The sequence below is a fragment of the Drosophila novamexicana genome, unplaced genomic scaffold, assembly GCF_003285875.2.
Source record: "Drosophila novamexicana strain 15010-1031.04,08,12 unplaced genomic scaffold, DnovRS2.1 tig00000008-arrow-pilon, whole genome shotgun sequence".
Lineage (NCBI taxonomy): Eukaryota > Metazoa > Arthropoda > Insecta > Diptera > Drosophilidae > Drosophila > Drosophila novamexicana.
In genome coordinates this window covers 3,120,254-3,142,074 of record NW_020824765.1, presented here as the reverse complement: position 1 = coordinate 3,142,074, position 21,821 = coordinate 3,120,254, and the positions used below count along the sequence as shown (strand labels likewise).

General features: G+C 36.2%; 3 protein-coding genes across 6 annotated transcripts in view; all 3 read right to left on the bottom strand.

The window, feature by feature from the left end:
* LOC115761009 (laccase-5) overlaps window positions 1-5,541 on the bottom strand; it is a 28,882-nt gene extending 23,341 nt beyond the window's left edge. For all 3 annotated transcript variants that reach the window (XR_004017698.1, XR_004017700.1, XM_030702624.1), the window contains exon 1: window positions 4,582-5,541. Coding sequence is in view for 1 of the 3 variants with exons in the window: in XM_030702624.1 (XP_030558484.1) it covers window positions 4,582-4,720 (139 nt within the window). In the remaining 2 variants the exon portion in view is untranslated. The remainder of the gene's footprint in view (window positions 1-4,581) is intronic.
* A 4,671-nt stretch (window positions 5,542-10,212) lies between these two features.
* Window positions 10,213-12,462, bottom strand: LOC115763149 (troponin C, isoallergen Bla g 6.0201). Its single transcript, XM_030705602.1, has 5 exons — window positions 12,290-12,462; window positions 11,803-11,836; window positions 11,344-11,742; window positions 11,246-11,266; window positions 10,213-10,381 (listed from the first exon to the last, which is right to left on the bottom strand). Exons 1-5 carry the CDS (start codon window positions 12,290-12,292, stop codon window positions 10,377-10,379), a joined length of 462 nt encoding a protein of 153 aa, XP_030561462.1. The 5' UTR covers window positions 12,293-12,462; the 3' UTR covers window positions 10,213-10,376.
* A 2,617-nt stretch (window positions 12,463-15,079) lies between these two features.
* LOC115762083 (troponin C) lies at window positions 15,080-19,895 on the bottom strand. Of its 2 annotated transcripts, none has more exons than XM_030704179.1 (4): window positions 19,762-19,895; window positions 16,101-16,128; window positions 15,613-16,008; window positions 15,080-15,547 (listed from the first exon to the last, which is right to left on the bottom strand). In XM_030704179.1, exons 1-4 carry the CDS (start codon window positions 19,777-19,779, stop codon window positions 15,513-15,515), a joined length of 477 nt encoding a protein of 158 aa, XP_030560039.1. In that variant the 5' UTR covers window positions 19,780-19,895; the 3' UTR covers window positions 15,080-15,512. The 2 variants fall into 2 exon arrangements, with proteins under 2 accessions (XP_030560039.1, XP_030560047.1); XM_030704187.1 differs by lacking the exon at window positions 19,762-19,895 and adding an exon at window positions 17,121-17,381 and having other exon boundaries at window positions 15,083-15,547.
* Between the last annotated feature and the right edge of the window lie 1,926 nt (window positions 19,896-21,821).

Here is a 21,821-nt window from a genome sequence, read left to right as displayed (position 1 = left end):
AATTGCCAAACATATGTTTGTATAAATGTGATCTGCACACAGATATATATATATATATATATATGTTTCTCGCATACTTACAAATGTCCATATGTGTGGAGACATTTCGCATTATAAATATAAGCAAGACTGTGCTTGAAACCGAAAAGGAATTGATAAATTCGCGCGATTTTGACCCAGTTATGTCACCTCGCGCGAAAATTTGCCAAAAAGTTAGCAAAATTTGTAGATCGTGTTAAGTGAAATATGATTCGCAACGTTTTGTTTTCTAATAAATTCAACATTTTGGCAAAATGCAAATATTCATAGTATTATGTATCTGGTGGACACAATAATGTGTTTTCCCTTTCATTTGAATTATTGATATGCATTTGCCGCAATATGCAGATATTTAGAGCGTAAGCCCAAATGGACACACATAAATAACAGATAAGGAGTATTACGTGTCGGAAACTTGGATGTGTGTGGAATCTAATGGCCGGACTGCAGGCGTGCAGGGTCGTCAGGGTCGAGAAACCCATTTGTCCATCCTTCGTGCTTGAGAGTCACACTTGAGCTGATTTAAAAATGAGTTGAAAGCCTTAAATCATTTATTCTCGGCAATGACAGCATCAAGTGAATAGAATTAGTTATGTGTATTTATTTTCATGCATAGATGTGCATACATACATACATATGGCACATATGTATTGCACATATATGTGTGCGCCGCATATGCATTGTGTCGCAATCGCTGCCAAAAACCCAAAACCCAAAACCCAAAAACCGAACGTGACATTTGCTGGCAAGCTCTGTGAAAAGTAAAAAGTGTATCTCAGTCTCAGCGCCCAGATACAGATTGAGTTTGCAACGGGTTCAACGGGTTTGCTTTTGGAATTTGAATTTGGCATGTATACCTACGTACATACATACATCTAATATGCACACATGTATGTCCGTGTACGAACATGTGCATAAACAAATGAGCGTATGTTCATAAACAAATACAGTTAATTTCATTTTGGCTTTTGTATATATAGATAATATGCATTGCAACTGACAAATAACACAATCAACACATCCAATTCTTCAGCAAAAGGATATGATATCACGTATACGTAGGGGTGCCCACATATTGGAATTTATGTTACATAATGTGGAATGCATATGTAAGGTTTTATGATTGATGCGCATACTTTTACATTCACAAGCATTTATATACATTTTTATTCATAGCTATGAAAAGGCTTCCCACCTTTTGGCCCATTACTCTTGCACCTTGTGCCGCCGCTTCCTACTTTATTTGCTTTCCATACATGGCGGATGCATGCTATGATGTATGTGATATGTAGGCAAAAATACACATATACACACACTGGCAAGCGTGTCGCCATACAGGAAATTAGAGTAAATTGCCGCCGCGATTTTAGTTCGATTTTTACTTTATAATAATTACACCCATATTGCGTTCAGATCTGGTTGGGTCTTTGTTCGCGCTGCCATCAAAGCCAATTTTGACAAACGTGCTCGCTCAGACCGCCGTCGTATTTGAAGTCGATTGCAGTTTGATTTTGGGTGTGGCAGCTGCAACAACAACAACAACGCCTAAGTTACCCATAAAGCCCAGTCATACATACATACGTACATACATACGTACGTACATTCATTCAAGCGCCTAAATACATGCATATGTACATAGGCATGCACCTTGTGCATGCCTTTATTGTGCTATAAAATGGTTTAGTTTTCAATTTTAGTATTTTTCAATCAACGAATCATCGTAAAATGGATTGTGCATAGAAATATAAAATATTGCCATGTTGCATCGTGCTTATTCATACACAATGTACGTGAAAGTTTCACAAATGTCTGCAGCATATTTGCCAGTTTACTTGCCATATTTACGTAATATTCAATTTTCAAGTTAAGATAGAAATAACAAAAATGTGAAAAACTTTTATAATACACCTGATCTGTGGGTAGCCATTTATTTGCATACCAATCAACGGATGCCGAATTGGGTCCATTTAGACACGTTTTCAGCTAAACTTGGCTAACTGGATAACTTAATCAGGCTTAATTACTACCAAAAGTCGACTAAGTGCTTCTCGCCATTCACCGTACGTCATTTCCAGACGCAAAAAAAAACTGTTATCTATAAGTATGTGTTGTAGGAAATGTCGAAATATAATGCTATAAATCGTGGATCAGAAGAATATTTACTTAGCCGCAGATCGATGAGCTCTTCAAATAGCCTTAATACACAACAATTAATAATTTATGTTATAATCAATAATTTATGTATATTCAATAGTTATAAAATGTTTCACTTTTCATTTTTAGAAGGGCTCGGCTCTTTGTGGTTAGGCCGAAAGAAAAGTAAGCTGGTAAAAAGACTTATACCATACACCAAAAAAAAATTGTTGCTGCTATTGAATTGGTTGTAGTTTCTAAAAGAGATTAGCGATTATATAATCGGTCGGAGGAAGCCGAAGTGGGTTTTTGTTGGGAAAGGCATGTTGCGTCTACTAACAATGCACATACTATATGAATGAAAATATATGTGTGCATGTTTATGTAATATCTTTAAAATATGAACGAGCAAACTTGGTTGGGTTTAATATGCATAGTATACCTTGATAATGCCAATAATTGACTATAGTTAATGTATAAGAAGTGCCCCCTTGCAAAACCATTAGAGTTTGCGTAGAATTCAATTACCAATATCGACAATATAATTGTTTATAATAGTCCTCGAATTATGCATGTGTGTCACATTTAGTTATACGAAGACTATTAAATCTAGCCGAAAACAATGCCACTATTTCGTGCATAACAGTACTTCGTTTAATACAAGGTTTTATTGCCATCAATTATATTTATATATGCAATAATTCCCTTTCTTCCTAAGACATGTCACTCAGGATGTGAAAGATCTCTAGTTCATCGAGATCTATCCCGATCTAGATAAAATAAAATTTAGCTGTTAATTGCAACCTCGTCTCCTAACATTACTGTCCTTCCAAAGTCGGGAGTTCCGTTAATCACACTTCTTCTTCTCTGACTCGGTAGGATTCGTGTCAATAACATGCTTTGAGTGCACATATGTCCATTTCCCACGTCTGCTTTGTACATGCGACTGCCTGCAGACGATGGAAATATATACATGCACATATACCATGAAAATGTATGTGTATGTGCATGTGTATGTGTGGGTAAGTAGTGTTATAGTATGTGTGTACATTATAGTAGTTTGAACCCGCTGTTGACTGGCAAAAGCACGGCCACTGACAGTTGCATTTGTTTGAATGTACAATAGAGTCATTTCTCTCTCTCTCTCTCTCTCTCTCACTGTCGCTGCGTGTCTCTGTCTCGCTCTCTTTGAGACGAATGTCAAGTTTGTATATCGGGGGATACATGTATACATGCATGCATACATATATTCCATATACACTTAAATGTATACGGATGTATATTGTATTAATAGAGTAGCTCGATAATCTTAAGCTGTGACAACTTGGATTCGTTTGGCGAACAACAAATCTAACAAAAGACAATTTAATCTCATGTTGCTTGTATACAAAAACAACTGGTAATATATCTACTTAAATAAACAATATCTACTTCAAATTGTATGCACACATGCATGGTTAGTATAAAGATACAAAACTTTTATACAAATTAGATATATAAAGATCTGAAGTATATAATATAATAACATACAAATATATATATAATGAAAGATGTTTTTTTTTAAAAATTTTCCACAATTAATAATATAATTTAATTCAATTATAGAAGTTCGAAAACTGCGTTTCAAGCATTCACGAACTTTGTAGAATGATGGATATTAATTTGTCAAAATACCTGAGCTATAGAGTAATAATACTTTTACTTTTTTCTTCTTCTTCTTGTTGTAATTACTGTTTTTCTTCTTGTTGTATTTGTTACTCGCGCTGATTTCGCTCACTTTTCTTTCGTGTGTTGCCTCCGTTTCAGTGAACTTTGCCACGAAAAAGATTTGAATTTCGAGTGATTTCGATGTCATTCGAAAGATAAATGGAAAGTGACGGCTTAATAAATATAAATATGTATGTAATATATATAACAATATATGCGCGTGTATGTCACTTTTTGAGTGCGTGTGTTTTAGTTGTTATAACTAATAACTAGTTATGCTCGATGGACAGCTCGCAGAGATATGGCATATGTATGCAAGTGCATGCATGCACAGTTAGACGAGCACATATGTACATGCGCATGTATGTACATATGTACATGTATGTACGTACATCCGTTTGGATATTTAATAAACGCCACGTTTGTTTTCCTCAGCGCAAAAATGAAAGTGCTCCTCGGACCATGCACAAGGCCACGCCGCCATGTTAATTAATTTTTAGTTAAAATTAAAGTATGTGCTCTCGCTGCCGCTCATAACAACAAATGTTAGTTCAATTACGGATATATTGAAAATGAGAAGCATACAAATTCGTATAATCATTAATTTGCTAAAAGTCTTTATTGAGCACATAAATCGATTAACAGCTACAAATTTGTACACTTAGTTTTCTTTACATTTTAAACATATTAATTAAGACTTACCTTTAATGCGTTGCTTTTGCTGTGGAGCGCCGATCCGTACAGCCTGAGCCACTGGTAAATCCGAAAGTAATGTAATAACAGCTACAAGTCCAAGCAGGTGTTTTAATCCCTTTTGCGACATGGTCCACTTGGCTAACATTTTAAGCTATTTATGTTTCAATTTCTGAATGTACGAACTGAATATTGTATTATTATTGTATTTCACAGCGCACTGGGAAAAACACTGCAGTTGCCTTTGTATAATATTCGGAATATATTTGGACTAGTTTTCGGCCAACAGGATACTCTCTTATTATACGTTGCTTGTGTTATGCCCCAAGGGCTCGACTATTTGACCACTAAGCGGTCAGCTAATCCAGATCTGATCACTGAACGCAGTCGCACAAATACAAGACGAATTCCAAATGCTGTACAGCGTTTCGAAGCACGCGCACCGCGTCTAAGCACCAAACTGAAGCACTAGGCGGACCCGTATGACTATATAAAATCTTTCGAGCGCACAGACTAGTCGCTGCAAGCAGTTGCGGTCGAGCTTGCGACCAGGCGGAGAATGGCTAAGTGAATCACGCGATGGCTTGAAGAGCGCAAGAAGTGGCTGCAACGAATGCCCGTAACAGCAAAAAGCGTTTGTCGAAGCTCCAAAACGAGCTGCTCAAGCTCAAAACATAACGGGCTTAAGCTCAACTTCAAGCTCAAGCTCGAGCTCTAAAAAGCTCTGAACAGACAAGAGCGCGCTAGAGAGCATATTAATACAAAGCATACGTATGTACTAATTATATGTACGAATGTATCTATGTACGTAAGTATTTATGTATGTATATTATCAGGAATCTGTTAAGTCTCAAATATTCGTCTATATACGGTGTTATTTTATTGCATAAAACATAACTTTAATGGTTTATTTTTAATTCGGATATTAATTACGCATACGCAAAATTTGAACGTTCATTTTATAAGCTGCTGCTGCGAATATTATGCCTGTAAATGCAGTAAATGGAATGTCCATATCTCAATACACTCACAGCTAAGCTTTGCTTTGCGAATATCGTTTACGGTATGCCAAGACAAGTGTGACCCGTTCAACGTAACAGAAAGTTGCTTTTGGCTATGCTTTCATTCATAACTGTTAAAAGCAATTCCTGTCTTTTCTACTACGCGCATGTTCGTGCATGAGAATGTATCTATGTGTGCATGCATGTATGTATGTATGCATCTACATAAATTCATATGAATCCCTTTTCATAGACTTAAATAGCAAATTTGATAATGATAAAATAATTAACTAAGTGATGTACTTGTAATATTTCTATGATTTTTACTAGTCCCACTTTCTGAGAGGTTCCTGACTATTTGTTGGTCGGGTACGTAAGCCAGGTGGGCAAAGCACAAACATTACATGCACCTCTATCTATCTATGTGTGTATGTAGATAAGCGCAGGTAGCATCGAGTGCTGTCATCTCAGCCACTTAATTCGGTGGTTCACCCCAACGTGGTATACGTCAAATGTGAAATGTGGTCTTTAAATTGCATTTGCTTGGGAGGCAGGTAATTTCCAGGTGTTGTGGCCAAGGTGGGACAAGGGCGATGTCGGGCTAAGCCTGTATGCGGACACTTATTATTAAGCTTTGCACTCTTCAATTGTATTTGTGTATGAAATATATTAGTTGTTGCTTACAAATTCAGATGACCCATCGCGTACAGCTGCTCCGCCGAATGCACTTTCCCGTAATCGAGCCCTGTCGCACCCAGCCGTCCTCGCATACACACCCGCGCTTGCACTTCACCGGCCTGCACTTCCTTCTTATGAGGTTGTCCACGCAGATCTTTGGGCAAGACGGTACGCAGGACACCTTCACGTCGTTGTGCAAGCACACTATTCACAAATACACGTGCATAAGTCACAGTGCCTGTCGTCAGTCAGCCTACTTACCATCAAGGAATATGTGCAGATGGGCAGCCGCAACTGCGCAAAGCAACAAGACAAAACTGACTTGCCAGACGAGCCGATTGCCTGCTGCGAGTCTCATTATCGAATGACTCCGTGCTTTGCCAGTAGGTTTACCCATTTGCGTAAATAAATCTAGTTACAGCTGTTCTGAGAATACTCTTAAAACAATAACAACAAAAACAAATGTACCTAAGAAACACATTTTCAGAGAATCCAAATGACATTTGGCACTTTGTTAAGTAAAGCTGGAACACATTAAAAATGAAATAAATGTATACTATCTAATTCTTGCTCGGTTTGTGCATAATCTACGATACTTTACAAAAGATATTTACTCCTTAGGCATGCCGTGGTAATTTCTATCTATATATCTATAAAATAACTGAAGCATTCGAGTTTCATTCAAATGGTTATGTAGGGCTTTCAAAATAAGGTCAATCAGTCAGGCAATCAATCAGTCAATCAATCAGTCAGCCAGTTATTCAGCCAAGACAAGATTTCGAGTCTCTTGCTTTTAAAGTTCCAGACTTCAAAGTAGATATGGCCAGATCGAATTAGCTCGTCATCCTGATCGACAATTTATACACCAGAAGAACTGATACATTTACAAATATATATTCTTAAAGCATATCCCAGAAGTTATAAGGCCTGAGAACAACATTTTTTATTTACTCGAATCAGGTGTATTTCATTTTCTTATCAATATGAATACTTGATAAAGTGGAATGCATCTCATAAGTAGAGGAAAATTGATTCTTGTAGCCTTCTTAGCTTCGATATTTAAGAGCAAGTCATGAAGATTGAGAATATGAATGGATATGTGAGTTATAGGTTGACTTGCCCTGCCGATCTATTATTTATAGATTTGTTTTATGCCCGTTTTAAATACAGAGCTTTACAAAGCAATTCGTTGGTCAACACCCGTTTTTGTATGCATATAGAGATACATATATATATACAGAAATATACGTATACACAGGTGAAAAAGCTGCCCACAATTAAAATACCTTCACTCTCGTTTTCATTGTGCTTGGCAAATAAAAGATTTGTATCTGCGTTAGACAGAAACTGGAATAATTTGAGAGAATTTGTTGCTTTATTTTGCGGGCAAACACCTTAAGCCCAAAGGTGGAATGAGAAAAACAAAAGACTCTTGAGCTTTATTAGCTTTGTTCATGTGATGGCTTGCGAAAACTAAACTCTTGAAGTTAATCACGATTTTGTGCTCAATGCTATTTGGTTTCCCTCAGCCCGGTTGCTGTTACTTCAGGCACAATTGATGCTCGAATTGCTGCAAAATAAAACGAACTAACTAATTTAGTTACATTAACCTAGTCAGATTTGCATGTAATTATGAATTCGAGCTCAATAGCAACCCAATGTTGAAATGTCTATGGGAAAACGCGACAAATGCTCACAGTTATCACGAGTCCTAACTCAAGATCCCATCTACACATAAAAAAGTCCTTCAATTTAAGCTAATTTAATATAAATAATGAATCTAGTTAATAGAGTTAGTACAAGCTTGAGTTCGCTTTGCAAGTTTGAGGATACAAAGCGAACTACTTAGCTAAACTCGAGAATGAAACAGTCAATTTTGAGCACAAGAGTTTGTCCGACTACTAGGTACCCTTTATTTCCTTCTATATACAGCTCGAGAATCAAACAGTCAGTTTTAAACACAATAGTTTGCCCGACTATGAGGTACCCTTTTTCCCATCTATATATACAGCTCGACAATCAAACAGTCAAGAGTTTGTCCGACTACGAGGTACCCTTTTTTTCTTCTTTGTATACAACTAGAGAATAAAACAGTCAGTTTTAAGCACAAAAGTTTGCCCGACTATGAGGTACCCTTTATTTCCTTCTATATATACAGCTCGACAATCAAACAGTCAAGAGTATGCCCGACTATGAGTTACACTTTCTTCCTTCTATATATACAGCTCGAGAATTAAACAGTCAGTTTAAAACACCAGAGTTTGCCCGACTATGTGCTACCCTGCCTTCCTTCCATATATACATTTATTTCATCTGTATATCCCAACGAGTACTTACAACATCAGGTTTGGTGTAGCCAGCTTCTAAAATAACCAAGTTATGCATATTTTTCAAAATCAATGGATATATCGATGTTATGAGAATAGTTAATAATACTGCAAGTTTTGTACTTTATGGGCTCGGAGATGCTTTCTTCCGCCTGTTACATACACTTGCACAGATTTAGACTAATAACTCAACTTACACAAAATTGTTTTGGCTTTAAGTAAAGTGATAAATTAGTTAATAAAGCGATCTCCTTCTAACAAATGCCGAAGATCATCGTCTGGGTCCTGGCTGGCCCCATCAGAGAGAGGCGTCTCCAACGAGGTGAATCAGCTACGAAGCGAATCATCTAAAAACTCTACTGTATTGGAATATGTCGTTAATCCCCTTAATTGTGAACATCCCTACCTTCTAAATACCCTTTAATTTTTGTACAATTTTTAATAAACCTTATATCAGAGTCTTTCGCTTGTCAGAGATCAGAAGGTGCTGATCGATCGAGTGCTTAATAAAACAAATTTAACACTTAAGTAAGAAAATTAGTTAATTGCTTATTAAGCGCGTTTTTAATGAGTTCATTTCGTGAACATGCGTAACACTAACTTGTTCTCTATCTGTGCTATAATTAACAACGAGGTGTCCAAGGTTGACGCAAACGCAACTCAATAACTAAAGCAAGAGTTAAAAAATGTATCGCCGAACGACCAAGCCTTAACAAACAGATCTAAATCGATTTAAAATTGATTTTGCTTGCTTCCAACTGGAATTGGCATTGCAAAACGTGGAAGTTCTGATATTTCGTCGCATTTTCGCGTTACAGTTTCAGATATAGATTCAAGTCGCGAGAACAAGTACCTTCCGGCTGCGGACATTGAACAAAGGCATTACCACAGAACCGAAACCGGAAATTTAAATGCTACTAAGCAAATAAACTTATTTATCTGATATTATCTAAGCAAATAGAGAAGCCTTCTTCTGCCTGTTACATACATTGCAAAGCCAAAAACTTTAAATTAAACTATTTCATATTAAGGTATACAAATTGGTTCGATTCATAGGCTGTCGACATAGGCTGTCGATTCATACTCTGTCCATTGGATATTGCACAGTTTAAGAGAAAATTAATTTCAAGGCAAATTACAAATTAAAAAAATTATATCTCTCATATAATATTTAAGGCATTTTATAGCAATATTAGTAGAAAGTTTTAATTTAAGAATCCTATGGATAATAATAATGTTAATCTCTATTCCTCGACAATCTAATAGCGTGTCAATTCACAAAAGAAAACGAAGCCGCAAGGCGATCGGATCGAAATTGAGCTGCTGTACATATTTCCACCCCGTGAGGTGGATTAAGAGTGAAACAACTTGTTATAAGTGTTATGAAGAGAGAACTTTGACTTTGAGTGTGAAACCAACTGGACTGAAATAAATTTCCTGCCAGAGATTCATTTTAAAACTGATCGGACTCCAAACAAATTAATTAAATACAAACATTAAGACCTGTTTTCACTTACATTCCAGTGAAAATTCAGCTTCCAATTTAAAACTTTCAGAACAAAGAGTTTTGTATAGACACTCAATGCCGGCACAGTTCCTGAAAAGTAATTTTTATACTTATTGTAGTCTTGGAATATATTTTGCATATATATTTTTACACAAAAAATAAAGTTCTTAAATTCATTTGTAAATCAAAAGATTCAATAAAAACACTGCCTCATAAACCATATCCAGTGCATCTACTTCAGCAGGTTCGAGGGTCAAAGTTCAAAGCATTGAATATTTGGTACTCCAAAACTTAGCCTAAAACGACAGAAGCGAATTTGTCATTACAATATACTCGATTATAAAGGTTCTAGAATATGTGACATTAATACGACAAGTAGAACTGCTTAAGTCGAAAGTCGGTAGGAGACATGCTGCTAAATTGCGTGAAAGTTTGGAAAAATATAAAAATCATGATTCTACTTAAAGTACTTCTGATTTAATATAAGTAATATGCGAGTTTAGTCAAATGTTGGGAAATAAGGGATGTCCTATCCGGAAATTTGTATAACACCATTTATAGTATGTTTATCTTTCGAATTATTGAATGATCGGGTAATGAATTATAGTCCTAGTATAGAAACCCAATAGTTTTCAGTTTTCAGTTTGAGTAAAATCTAAATAAATAAGCATATTAGAAAAATTTCGAAAGGATAATGTAGATGTGAATCGCGGACAGGACAACTTCTGGGAAGCAGCAATAAATAACCCAAGTAACAAACTTGATGTGGCTTCCGTGTCGCCAATCTTTTTTGGACCTTGTCTATTATTTTATAAGATATACTTAAATATAGTAGATATCTGCAGGCAGTGTCAAGTGCATATATATCACATGTGATATATCAAAAGCTCTTTCTATAGTTCCTTAAGTAAGTGTGTAATTATTTCAAACGGACAGACAGACAGATAATTCGTTGTCGCAGATGACTTTCCATAAATTCTAATCCCTTGTGTACAAATTTACAAAAATTTAACCAGACCTTTTAAAGTGACGGGTGAGCCGATTGAGCATGGTTTTCAGATCAGTTGCAACAAATCGAATGATAAACATTGGGATAATACAAACAACCGACAAGTACAACATATGTAATATAATGAATACTAGGCGAGTTTTATTCTTACCTGTCATCACTTGCATAAACTCTGAAATAAGTTGTACAAAATGAAAGAAATAAGAAATGGTTTTTGGTTGAATAAAGCAGCTATGCGAGCTTTCTTACCATCGAAGTCAACAGTTCCTGAGCCATCGGCATCGATTTCCTCAATAATCGAATCCAAATCCTGGCTCGAGATTTTGTCGTCCAGCTCGTGAAGAATTCCCCGTAAGGTGGCAACCGTCAGGTAGCCCTTGCCCTCCTTATCGTATACACGGAATGCCTCCTTCAGCTCACTCTGCAGGGCCCCGACATCCTCCTCGACCTCGATGAAACGAGCCGCTAGCTTGCAAAATTGGCTAAAATTTAATTTCTCAGTGGTGCCCTTGTCGACCTCCTTGATGAGCGCTTTCACAGCTGGTGGTTCAAGTTTCTGGCCCAGAATTTCCAATATGGCCGAGACGTCCTTATGATCGATCCATCCTGTGCCCTCAAGATCAAAAGCCTTGAAGGCATTGCGCAGAACTGGCAAAAGACAAGAGATTAGCGGACGTTTCATGAAGGCGAACTGGCCTAGTTATGTACTTCTCAATTGATCTTTGTCGTACTCCCCCTCGGCCTGCAAAAAGAAAGATTAATTAGGAGCGGAATTTTATTGCCCTGCCATGTTTCACGGCGCGTACTCATTAGGCACGAAAATGTCAATTCACATGTTCTTAAAATAGGAAAGATTTAATTAGTTCGAATGAAACGTAATTAGCCTTATATATAAACTGAATACTCAGAAATAAAAGGCAGTCCAAAATCGATATTATCAGTTTTTTACAGCAAGATCTTTAAATGATAATCAGGTAAATTTAAAATTTGGTTTTGCAAATGTCCATATGCCATAGGTCCATATATATGCCCTACAAATGTCCTCTAACACGTTAGACAATTTTCAGTTAGAATCAAGGCCAAACACTTGTCGAAATCAAGCATTTAATTGATTTATTTGCGAGACACAATTGTACACTCAATGCGTTTTTTAATTAATTTATAGATTGGCATTTTAATTATATAACGAGCTCACCATTGTTTATTTTATAAAAGCAAAAAAAAACCAAAAACAAAATGAATTTGGAAATTATCGAGTGATATCTTAGAATATTCAGCCAGAGTAATGAGTTGCACCAATTTAACAATTTACTCTCGATCAGATCGAGTTAGCGCCAGCGTCTAAACGGATCTGTGTCTGTGCGCCGTATATAAACGACAGCGACAAAATGTCACCACGGGGCGGGATATCAACCGACGAATCGTGCAAAATTCAAAGCAACTTGTGAAACAAATGCCAAATTGTCGTCGTCAGCACCAATCGATGCCGAGCAAATATGCATGCAAGCCATAAAATAACACAGAAGCCGCATTACGCATGCCTGCGAACGCATCTCTGCGCGCTGCTGACCAAAGGCTGACAAGTCTAGCTGAGCATTAAAAATGGCCAAAAAATATGATAAGAAAGATCAAAAGAAAGGCTCTTTATTTAAATTGTATATCTCCCATACAACTATATCTCCAGACGAATCTATTGAATGGCGCGCAGCTCAAGCCGTAAGAGCTGGAATGCGCGTTAAGACGGGCTTGTGGGAAACTCCATTCACAATGAGAGGGAAAATAGAGCTATAGCATTTTAATTTATAGAATCTCAAAAAGACAAAGATTATTGCATTAAAATGGGATCTTTAATTGATGGGCAATACCAATTGGTTTATTTACTTAATTTATAGCCTATGAGTTGCTAGCGGGAAGATGCCGATAAAATGATAAAAACTTGATATAAATATGTACTATTCTAGAAGCAACATGTCAAGTTTGGTGACTCTAACTTTATACAACTAAAAGATTTGCTCAATAAACAGAATTACTTTTAAACTTGTCAAGTTTTCACGCAGCTACTAGGAGGACCTACACTCCAGCTCTTATAGGCTCTGAGATCCTTGCGTACGGACGGACGGACAGACGGACATGGCTAGATCGACTTGGCTTTTTATGCTGCTGATCAAGAATATTTTATACTTTATGGGGTCATACAAGCTTGTATGTAATAGGCTGACATACATTTGCACAAAAACATTAAACCGAGTGAAATAATTATATTACAAACTTAACAAGCTTTTCAGGAAGCAAAAGTTGAAGCTTACGGCCATTTTATCTGTGAATCAGGGCGACTTTTGAAGAAATTGTGACTGTGTTGTTTTTAAGTAATCAAATTTTGGAAAGCAGTTTACTAAAAACTAAATAAACGTGTCTTATAAGAAAAAACTTTGACCGAGAAGCAATCTGGTTTTTGTAGCAGATGCAAGAACATATTTGATGCAACATTAAACATTACTTTAAACGTCTATAATGATTGAATCCTATATTTGCAAGATAAGGCAAGTCGCAGGCTTGCTTCAGAATCAAGAAGAAATGCATGAAAATATTGGAAATGCAATCATGACCATCAAATGCTGCACGCAACCAACGCAGTCATTTTTTCCTCATTTTCCAAATTTTTTAATTTTTGTGTAACTTTCAATCGAGCTTAAACTCTTTTTCCATCCCTTCTTGATGGAATTGGCTCAAATTAATTTCAAAAGACTTAAGGTAATTTTCAAGGATTGTTCTGAAAATTCGGTTCTTCGTTTCGGTTGAAATACGTATAACAGATTTTTGGGAAGTTTTAAGTTTTGTCCAAAACTGTTTGTCCTGGCTGACTGACTTATTGACTGACTGATTGGAGATCGATGCACAGCCCATAACGTAAAGGCTGGGAAGTTAAAATTTTCTCTGTAGTTACCTTATGTGATGAAGGAGCACGCTAAGAGGGGGTTTTCTGGAAATTCCACGCGCATGTGTGGAAAAATCGCGAGAAACGTTTGCTTACATACACACATACATACATACATATTTACATATATGCATACATGCAAACATGCAAACATGCATACATTCTTACATGCATACATGCAAACATGCATACATAAAACATACGCCTCCTGCTTCGCCCCTTGGTGTTCCTTCTGCTGCTTCCAGCGTTAAAGCCGCCTGCGCCTAATTCATAGGTGAAGCCTGCTCCTCCTCGATACTTACATTTTTAAGAATCGAGGAGGAGGTTAGCTTTAATAGATACCTTTTTTCTTATTTAAATTTGGCGCGCAACAAGACAAATTGGTATAGAAGATAATTCACATGCATACATATATATGCACATACATACATACACACACGCCCACACATACACATATACATTCATACATCCATAATTACATACACACATATCAAATCAATCAATTTGGCATCATTTTGTATATAATATATATTTCAACATGATCTATCTACTGTCTATACATAATCTATCTATACTATACTAGAGATACAAAGATATTGATATAGATATTAATCAACATAGGTTAGGAGAACGACGCGTTCATACATGCGGACGGGCATGGCTAGATAGCATTGGCTTTTAATGCTGATCAAGAATATATATACCTTATGTGGTCGAAGATGCTTTCTTCTGCCTGTTGCACACAGATGATACAAAATCATCACACGCTTTTTATCCATTTTCAATAGGGGATAGATTTTCAAAATTTGTATATTAACGTGACTTAATTACCTGGGCAAAGAGCTTTTCATCCAAAACCATTTATATTAATACTCAGAGACTTACAGATGGATGTTTTCACCAGATGGACTTTTACATATTTTTATGTTTTTTGATACCTCTTCAGTATTAATATTATTAATTTTGAGCTGAACAGCTTATTTGATTTGTGATATCAAAACTTTATCGGCAGACTAAAAGGCACATTTTGTTAATTATATTACAATATTTGCATTTTTATTACTAATAGTATAAAATAAGACGATATTCCACTTGGAGATCTAAAGAGTCCAAAAGTGGCTTAGATTTTGCGTTTATAAAAAATAATACTAATGTGTGTAGCCTTGCCGAGTCTTAGAATAAAATTGTTCCATGCATTTATTCCATATTTTTTACACGTCCGTTTATTTAATTTTACACTTAATAAAATGATGCAAAGTACAATTATTAGTGATTGAGTATTAAGCTTGATGCATCACGATCACCAAAATCATCGAAATGGTGTTCAAGTGTATTACTCCAAAAATATTTTTGAAATTCTGTCTACTATAGTTAATTTGGATTTCAATTAAATTTCTTTCAGTTTGCCAAAAGGTAGCCAATAAAACGAATTGTGAGAATAAATAAATATGTTGTATAAATGGCATCCGGTAATTATAAGAGTTTAGTCATCGCCGCCCGTCATAACTTCCATAAATTCTGAAAATAACAATATATGTACATATATTGTTGTCAAATTCGAACTGTGTTCTCTTAAAGCTTACCATCAAAGTCAACAGTGCCCGAGCCATCGGAATCAATTTCCTCAATCATCATGTCCAAGTCGTCGTTCGTCAGCTTGTCATCCAGCTCACGGAGAATTTCACGCAAAACTCCGGTTGTTATATAGCCATTGCCCTCCTTGTCGTATAGTCGAAAGGCCTCCTTCAATTCGGCCATCATTGCCTCGGCATCTTCCTCAACCAGGAAGCGTGCTGCCAGGGTCGTGAATTCCTCGAACTCAATTTGCCCCGAGCCATCCTCGTCGACCTCGGCAATGATTTCGGCTAACGTGGCATCGTCCAGCTGATGGCCCAACATGCTGAGGATGGTGCCAACCATAGCCGTGTTAATGTATCCATTTTTCTCCGGGTCGAATGCGTTAAACGCATTGCGCAGCACTGCGGAGCAGAGCAAACAAATTTTAAAATAATTAACAAATATAACAAAAACAAGTGCTGGATAAGAAGACCGCAGCTGCCGATCTACTTACGTGCAGTTTGTTCCTTTGTTAGTTCGTCCTGTAAAGAAATAAAGTTTAGATCAAATTAACTAAATTGCCTCTTAAAATTTGAAGATATTTCTAACCTGGCTGAATATTTGTATCATATCATAAATTGTGTAACACATGAGCCAGGCAGACTTAACTCTAAAGTATTAATAAACTAACTTGGTGGATAGTTCAAACCGGTTTACTTATTTGATTTATAGCTATGTGGTGGAAGCGTGGAAGTAGTGAAAGCTATATTTAATAAAAGATACCTTTAACATATATATACTATTCTAGAAGCTCCATATCAAGTTTGGATATTCCTTATATGAAAAGCTATTTGTTTATCAAAATATCTTGATCCAGCTTGACTTTTATAGATTTTACTATGCCGCGACCTACTTATCATCCAGAAAATGAGTTTTTGAATCGAAACCTTTTGATATTGTTTTAAAAATTTGTTTGACAAACTAATTACGAGCTTCACTATTTTCCTCATATATCCATAAGATACTATGCTATTGCTATCCATAAGATACTATGCATTCTGAGTGTAACAGATTGTCATTCTTTATTGTTTTGACATGAACTCTGTAAAAGGTCTCCGACCCCATAAAGTATACATATTTTTATCAGAATCAACAGCCGAGTTGAAAGAGCAATGTCCATTATCCGTCGCTTTGTCACAGAAATTGGGCCTATCGGATCACTATATTACATATAGCTGCCATATAAATAATCAGTAGAAAACTTAGTCTTTGAAAATAAGATCCATTTGTTTTTCAAAATTTGTATTAGTCTCACTGATTAATATTTTTTCAAAATCGGAAAACTATGTCGTTTAGTTGCACTTGAAGAACCGGTTAAAAATGCGATATTATATGATAGGATTTTCCTATTTTGACAACATTTGCTTCAAATGCCTGTCAAAATGATGGTGGAATTCTTCTCTTTCTCGATTTAACTTTCAAGCCAGTTATATTAGATTTCTAAAGGTGTTTATTCCTTGAAGTGTTCACTTACACACATGATCTCAGATTAATTGGTATTTGATGAGTACGGCTTGCAGTGAAAAGATCTTTTGTCGAAGAATTAAATTCCCAAAGACACACACGCACGCACAGTCTAGCCAAAGGATTAGCGAAATTCAGGAAGCAAAACAGAATGTTCTGTTTTCTTGGAGCACTTCCACCGTCACCGCCGTGAGAATATTCAACAAACTCGTGTCTTGAAGTGCTGCAGCTAAACTGTCACTGCCACAAACAACAAAACCTCCTGCTTTTTCTGTTTGGATGAGAGTGAAGGAATAATTTGGCCCACGGCGCAATCGCGAAAAGTTTTGTTTTTTTTATTTTTTTTGCAAAGGTGGGCAGCCCCGCGAGATGTCTGCATCGGCTGTGCAGGTAATGCGAAGCAACATGCACTAAAAGTTCTAGTTGATTTACCTGAATGAATAGAAAGATGAGCAACATACTATAATTTAAACCGAAAAAATTTCCATTTTCGCTTGTCATGATGTTGCGTAGCTTTGCACATTTCAGGAATTTCGTATGAAGGGGCATGTCTGTTTTTCATAAACCCCTCTTTCCCATCATTTATTTATAACTAAGAATGTGTTGATGCATTTCGCAAATACATGTGTATATGTTGCCACATAAATAAATGCTTAATATGCCGACGGGTGTGCCTATGGCCAAGTCCCGCGCTGCCATTCAAAAAATGTTATTACAGCTTACAAAAATTATACACAACATGAAATGTTTTCATCGATCTTCTTCTTAATTATTGGACTTCTTACTCTTAGGCTGTATCCCTCCCCGAATTTTCTATGACTTCAGAGATATAATAAATGTAAATATTTATAAACTCTAGCTTTAAATTGTGGAATATACAGACTCTAAAGCTTTCGCAACAGTTACAGTTTGCCTTAGTTACAAGTTTCATTTCTCAATAGCTGCGAAAAACTTGCGCTCAAAACGGAAGCGTTTATTTTCTTCATACACACAGTTAAGCTGCACACAAAAGATCTAAAACCCGCATTAGTTAATTACTTAGGTTAAACGAAAAAACAAGTTAATCTGCTCGAGTGAAGTGATTCCCAGTACAGGCTATTGCAGTAACATTTGCTGAAAAATCGCTGAACAATTGTAGACTTTACATTTTCAACCATTTTCCGCCGTTCTACCTTGAATATCTAAAAAATATCTTGAGACGTGGAATCAAAGCAGGTTTTCGCTTAGCCATGGCAACTGTCCCAACATCCGACTCGACAATTTGGTCAATCTCAGAAAAAAATACTGTTCCCTACCTGTACTTAAAAAAAAGTTAACTTGACTCAAACACATCCGGAGATTTTCGGCAGCGTGTAGATCCAAAAATGAAAAGCTAAGCTAGTTGCCGAAGTCTTACAATTCCTCTCATTGGGGAACGGCTGAGAGATTCGGTGTAAGGCTCCCATTTCTGAGAGATACATCCAGTACTCGGGAACTCCGTGAGGACATTGCCATTCCGACTGTTATGGAGAAAATCAACCGACACGTAGGTAGGTTCAATGGCTCCATAACCACGCGCCGACAGAACAGATCCCACACGAGAAACCTGTGGAGCATAGTAATCCTTCCTAGAAATTATGCCCTTATTTTATGTACTTGCTGTGTACTTTTTATAGTGTACTTGTTATTATGATAAAATACTTTTACACTCCTGAAATAAATTTAAAGTTCTTTGAACACGAGTTTGAGGCCCATCGGAGAGTAAACAAAAAAGGTACACACAAACACTGCTCACGATTTTTCCACAACTTCAAGTGAAATTCGTCAAAACATGCACCCTCACCACATAAAGTACCTATAGTCAAATGTTCAGCTTTCTAGCTCTTATGATAGATCGTAGATCACTAAAGAGTCAGCTACATATATAAATAAGTATATCTACCTAACCTTTCGCCCTCACCCGGTAATCGACTTATTGCGAAAGACTATAAGTTAGAGTAGTTATAGAAATAGTTAGTTTTGTAAAAATATGTATTAAAATGCTGTGTCTATGTTTAAACTTCATAATTAGAGCAGTCCCACGTTTAGCTCATAATATATTCCTAGATCTGCCGGAATCGGAGAAAGTTATGGATTCTTTAAGACAAACTCGTACTGCGTGGACACACTGAGTTTACAATGTCAAGTTTTTGGCAAACAGGCAGACGAACAAATGTAGATCGATCGGCTATTGATACTGACCAAGAATATATACACTATATGTATATGCTTTCTACTTCGAGTTCCATTCATTTGCATTAAATCAATTTACCCTTTTGACCCTCGGGGTCACTTTGTATTCCCTGAAAACATTGAATATGTATTAGCCTTCAACATTTGTACACCAAATCAGAAGGTTCTACCAATTAAATGGACGGACGAAATGTCGACAAAAAATTAGAAACTCGATTAACGTATTATATAGAAGAATATATATTTTAAATTTCAAGTCTCTATCGTTTGTAGTTTCCAACGTTTTTTGCCAGAAAGACATTTCTGAATCGACTCAGCTTGTTGCCCTGATCAAGAAGATATATACACTATATGGTCACACACTTGCACAAATCAAACTTTCCCTTCTTTAATTTCATTTTTCATGTAAATGTATATAATTAGTTTTTCAATGTACTAACCATAGTTGCGTTTCCCATTTTTAAATCGGCGTTTTATATATTTCTGGAGTGTCGATAAATGGAAAATGAAAGATATGGTCCTTCAGAAATAAATTCGGAACGCGAAAATGTCTATGTTTGATCGAAATGACAGAACTGAACTAACTGGACCAAGTCAAAACGATGATGGAGACACACGAACGGAAACATTCATAAATCGGACTGCACGTCAACGTTCGCATGCATGCTGATGTACATATATGTGTATGGATATTTATGGATATGTACGCAGATACATATGAGTAAAATGTCTACGTACACATGAACATTCGTAAGTGCAAACACAAGTAAGTAAAGCCGAATTGATTTGGCTACGAGGAAAATGGCGTGAAAAGCGTTTTGCGATGTCGACGTTGAAAAACCACTATAAATCGTCACAAGAAAATCGTCATAAGGAAGTGCAGCCAAGGCTGGCGCGTAGATGCCTTATATAATGTCCTACTAGCTTCTAGTTCTCTTCAATTGTGTTTACTTTCGAAATAATTTAGGCAGCCGACCGTGTTTAATCTCTCTATAAATTAATCTACACACGCAAGAGTGTGGGTCGGGATGCCTTGCTAGGAGTTTCTATGAGCATTCTAAGTATTTTTCAAATTTTTTGACGGACTTGTGGAGTTATCCTAAAATTGATGCATCAAAAAAAAAAAATATAACATTTGTTGTCTTCCATTAGGACAAAGTGTTTGCGAGTTCAAAATCGACAAAGGGCACACATATTTTTTTAAAATCGATTCTTTTAATGCTAGTATATGTCCTTTACCCTTTAAATAGGTACAATAATACTAGGCATTTCCGACAAGAACTCTCCGTCATTTATTCTCATATGCAAAACGGCATAAAATATCTCCTTTGATTCATTTAATGCTCATTTACACATTCCTGATATTTTATTTAAATGAACCCATCTTGAAATAAACAAACAAATATGTTTTGTCAATGGCAGCATATTTTATTCTTGATTCCGCATGCTACATTATTTTCACACATATTTTGCAAATATTTTAATAAATGTATAAAAAGGTCAATCGAAAAAAGTCTAGTTAAAGTGAGGAATACATTTTCAGAAAGACCTTTCAAAATAATTTTGTAGTCGATCGGAAAAAGTGCACAAATTACGTTCATAAAAACTTTGAAACGCATTCTCCCCAGAGGAAGCTTAGATTCTGCGGAATCTACGAACCACGCCTCAAAAGACTATTCATGAAGATCCTTGGATGTGAATTTTCCACCAACTAGAGATGAATAAAGTTTCTCCAACTCCCGTCTTAGCATCCTGCTTTATATAAGGTAAGCTCAGCAGATATTAGAGATTCTTTTCAAAATTTAATATAATTTTCCACAGGCGGAAAATGGGTGGAAAAGGTAAAACTGAAATGCATGCATCGCGCAAAAACAACTGTAAATCCATTTTATTAGTGGCGAATGTGCAACGTTTTGTGGTCAAGAGCAAGCCACTACACTAGTTCTATTTAAATTATAGTTTTCTGACAAATGTGACCTAGCTATGCTCATTTTGTAGCATGCGAATCGGTTGAAGAAACCACAAGCGACTATAAGACTACAAATTCGCAGCTAGTACCTCTATTGTAATAGAATGGGCAGAATAAAAGCACATTCGCATGCGTACTCCGACACGGATTATTTCAATTCAATTTCATTTATAATAAACGCAGTCCAATAATCTTATAGGATGAACAATTAGGAGATTAACATGAAAAGATGACAATGTATGTATGTAAAAAAAAAATGTATTTGCTTTTTGTTATTCTGCAAGATTATTCAAATGTTAGTTTTATACATAGGTACTCGGATCTGCTTTGACAAACATATTGAAACAATTATAATGTCATATATAAGGGGTTCAAATACTTTGGCTGTGCGCCGTTTGGCCGCGTATGCTATGAATATATTTTTAGGCGTATTTAAAAATAAATACAGTTGCAATCATTCCGTTTCGGAAGAACACGTTTCAACTCACGTGCTGTGGGGCAATAATCTAGCGGATTTCATAGCAATGTGGG

Bases quoted from the DNA above. Each gene is read 5' to 3' on its own strand.
- LOC115763149 (XM_030705602.1), bottom strand. The intron at 11,743-11,802 runs GTACATAACTAG...GTCTTTTGCCAG, and splicing joins CGACAAAGATCAATTGAGAA to TTCTGCGCAATGCCTTCAAG. The intron at 11,267-11,343 runs GTAAGAAAGCTC...AACTTATTTCAG, and splicing joins AGGAACTGTTGACTTCGATG to AGTTTATGCAAGTGATGACA.
- LOC115762083 (XM_030704179.1), bottom strand. The intron at 16,009-16,100 runs GTAAGTAGATCG...TCTGCTCCGCAG, and splicing joins AACAAAGGAACAAACTGCAC to TGCTGCGCAATGCGTTTAAC. The intron at 15,548-15,612 runs GTAAGCTTTAAG...TGTTATTTTCAG, and splicing joins GGGCACTGTTGACTTTGATG to AATTTATGGAAGTTATGACG.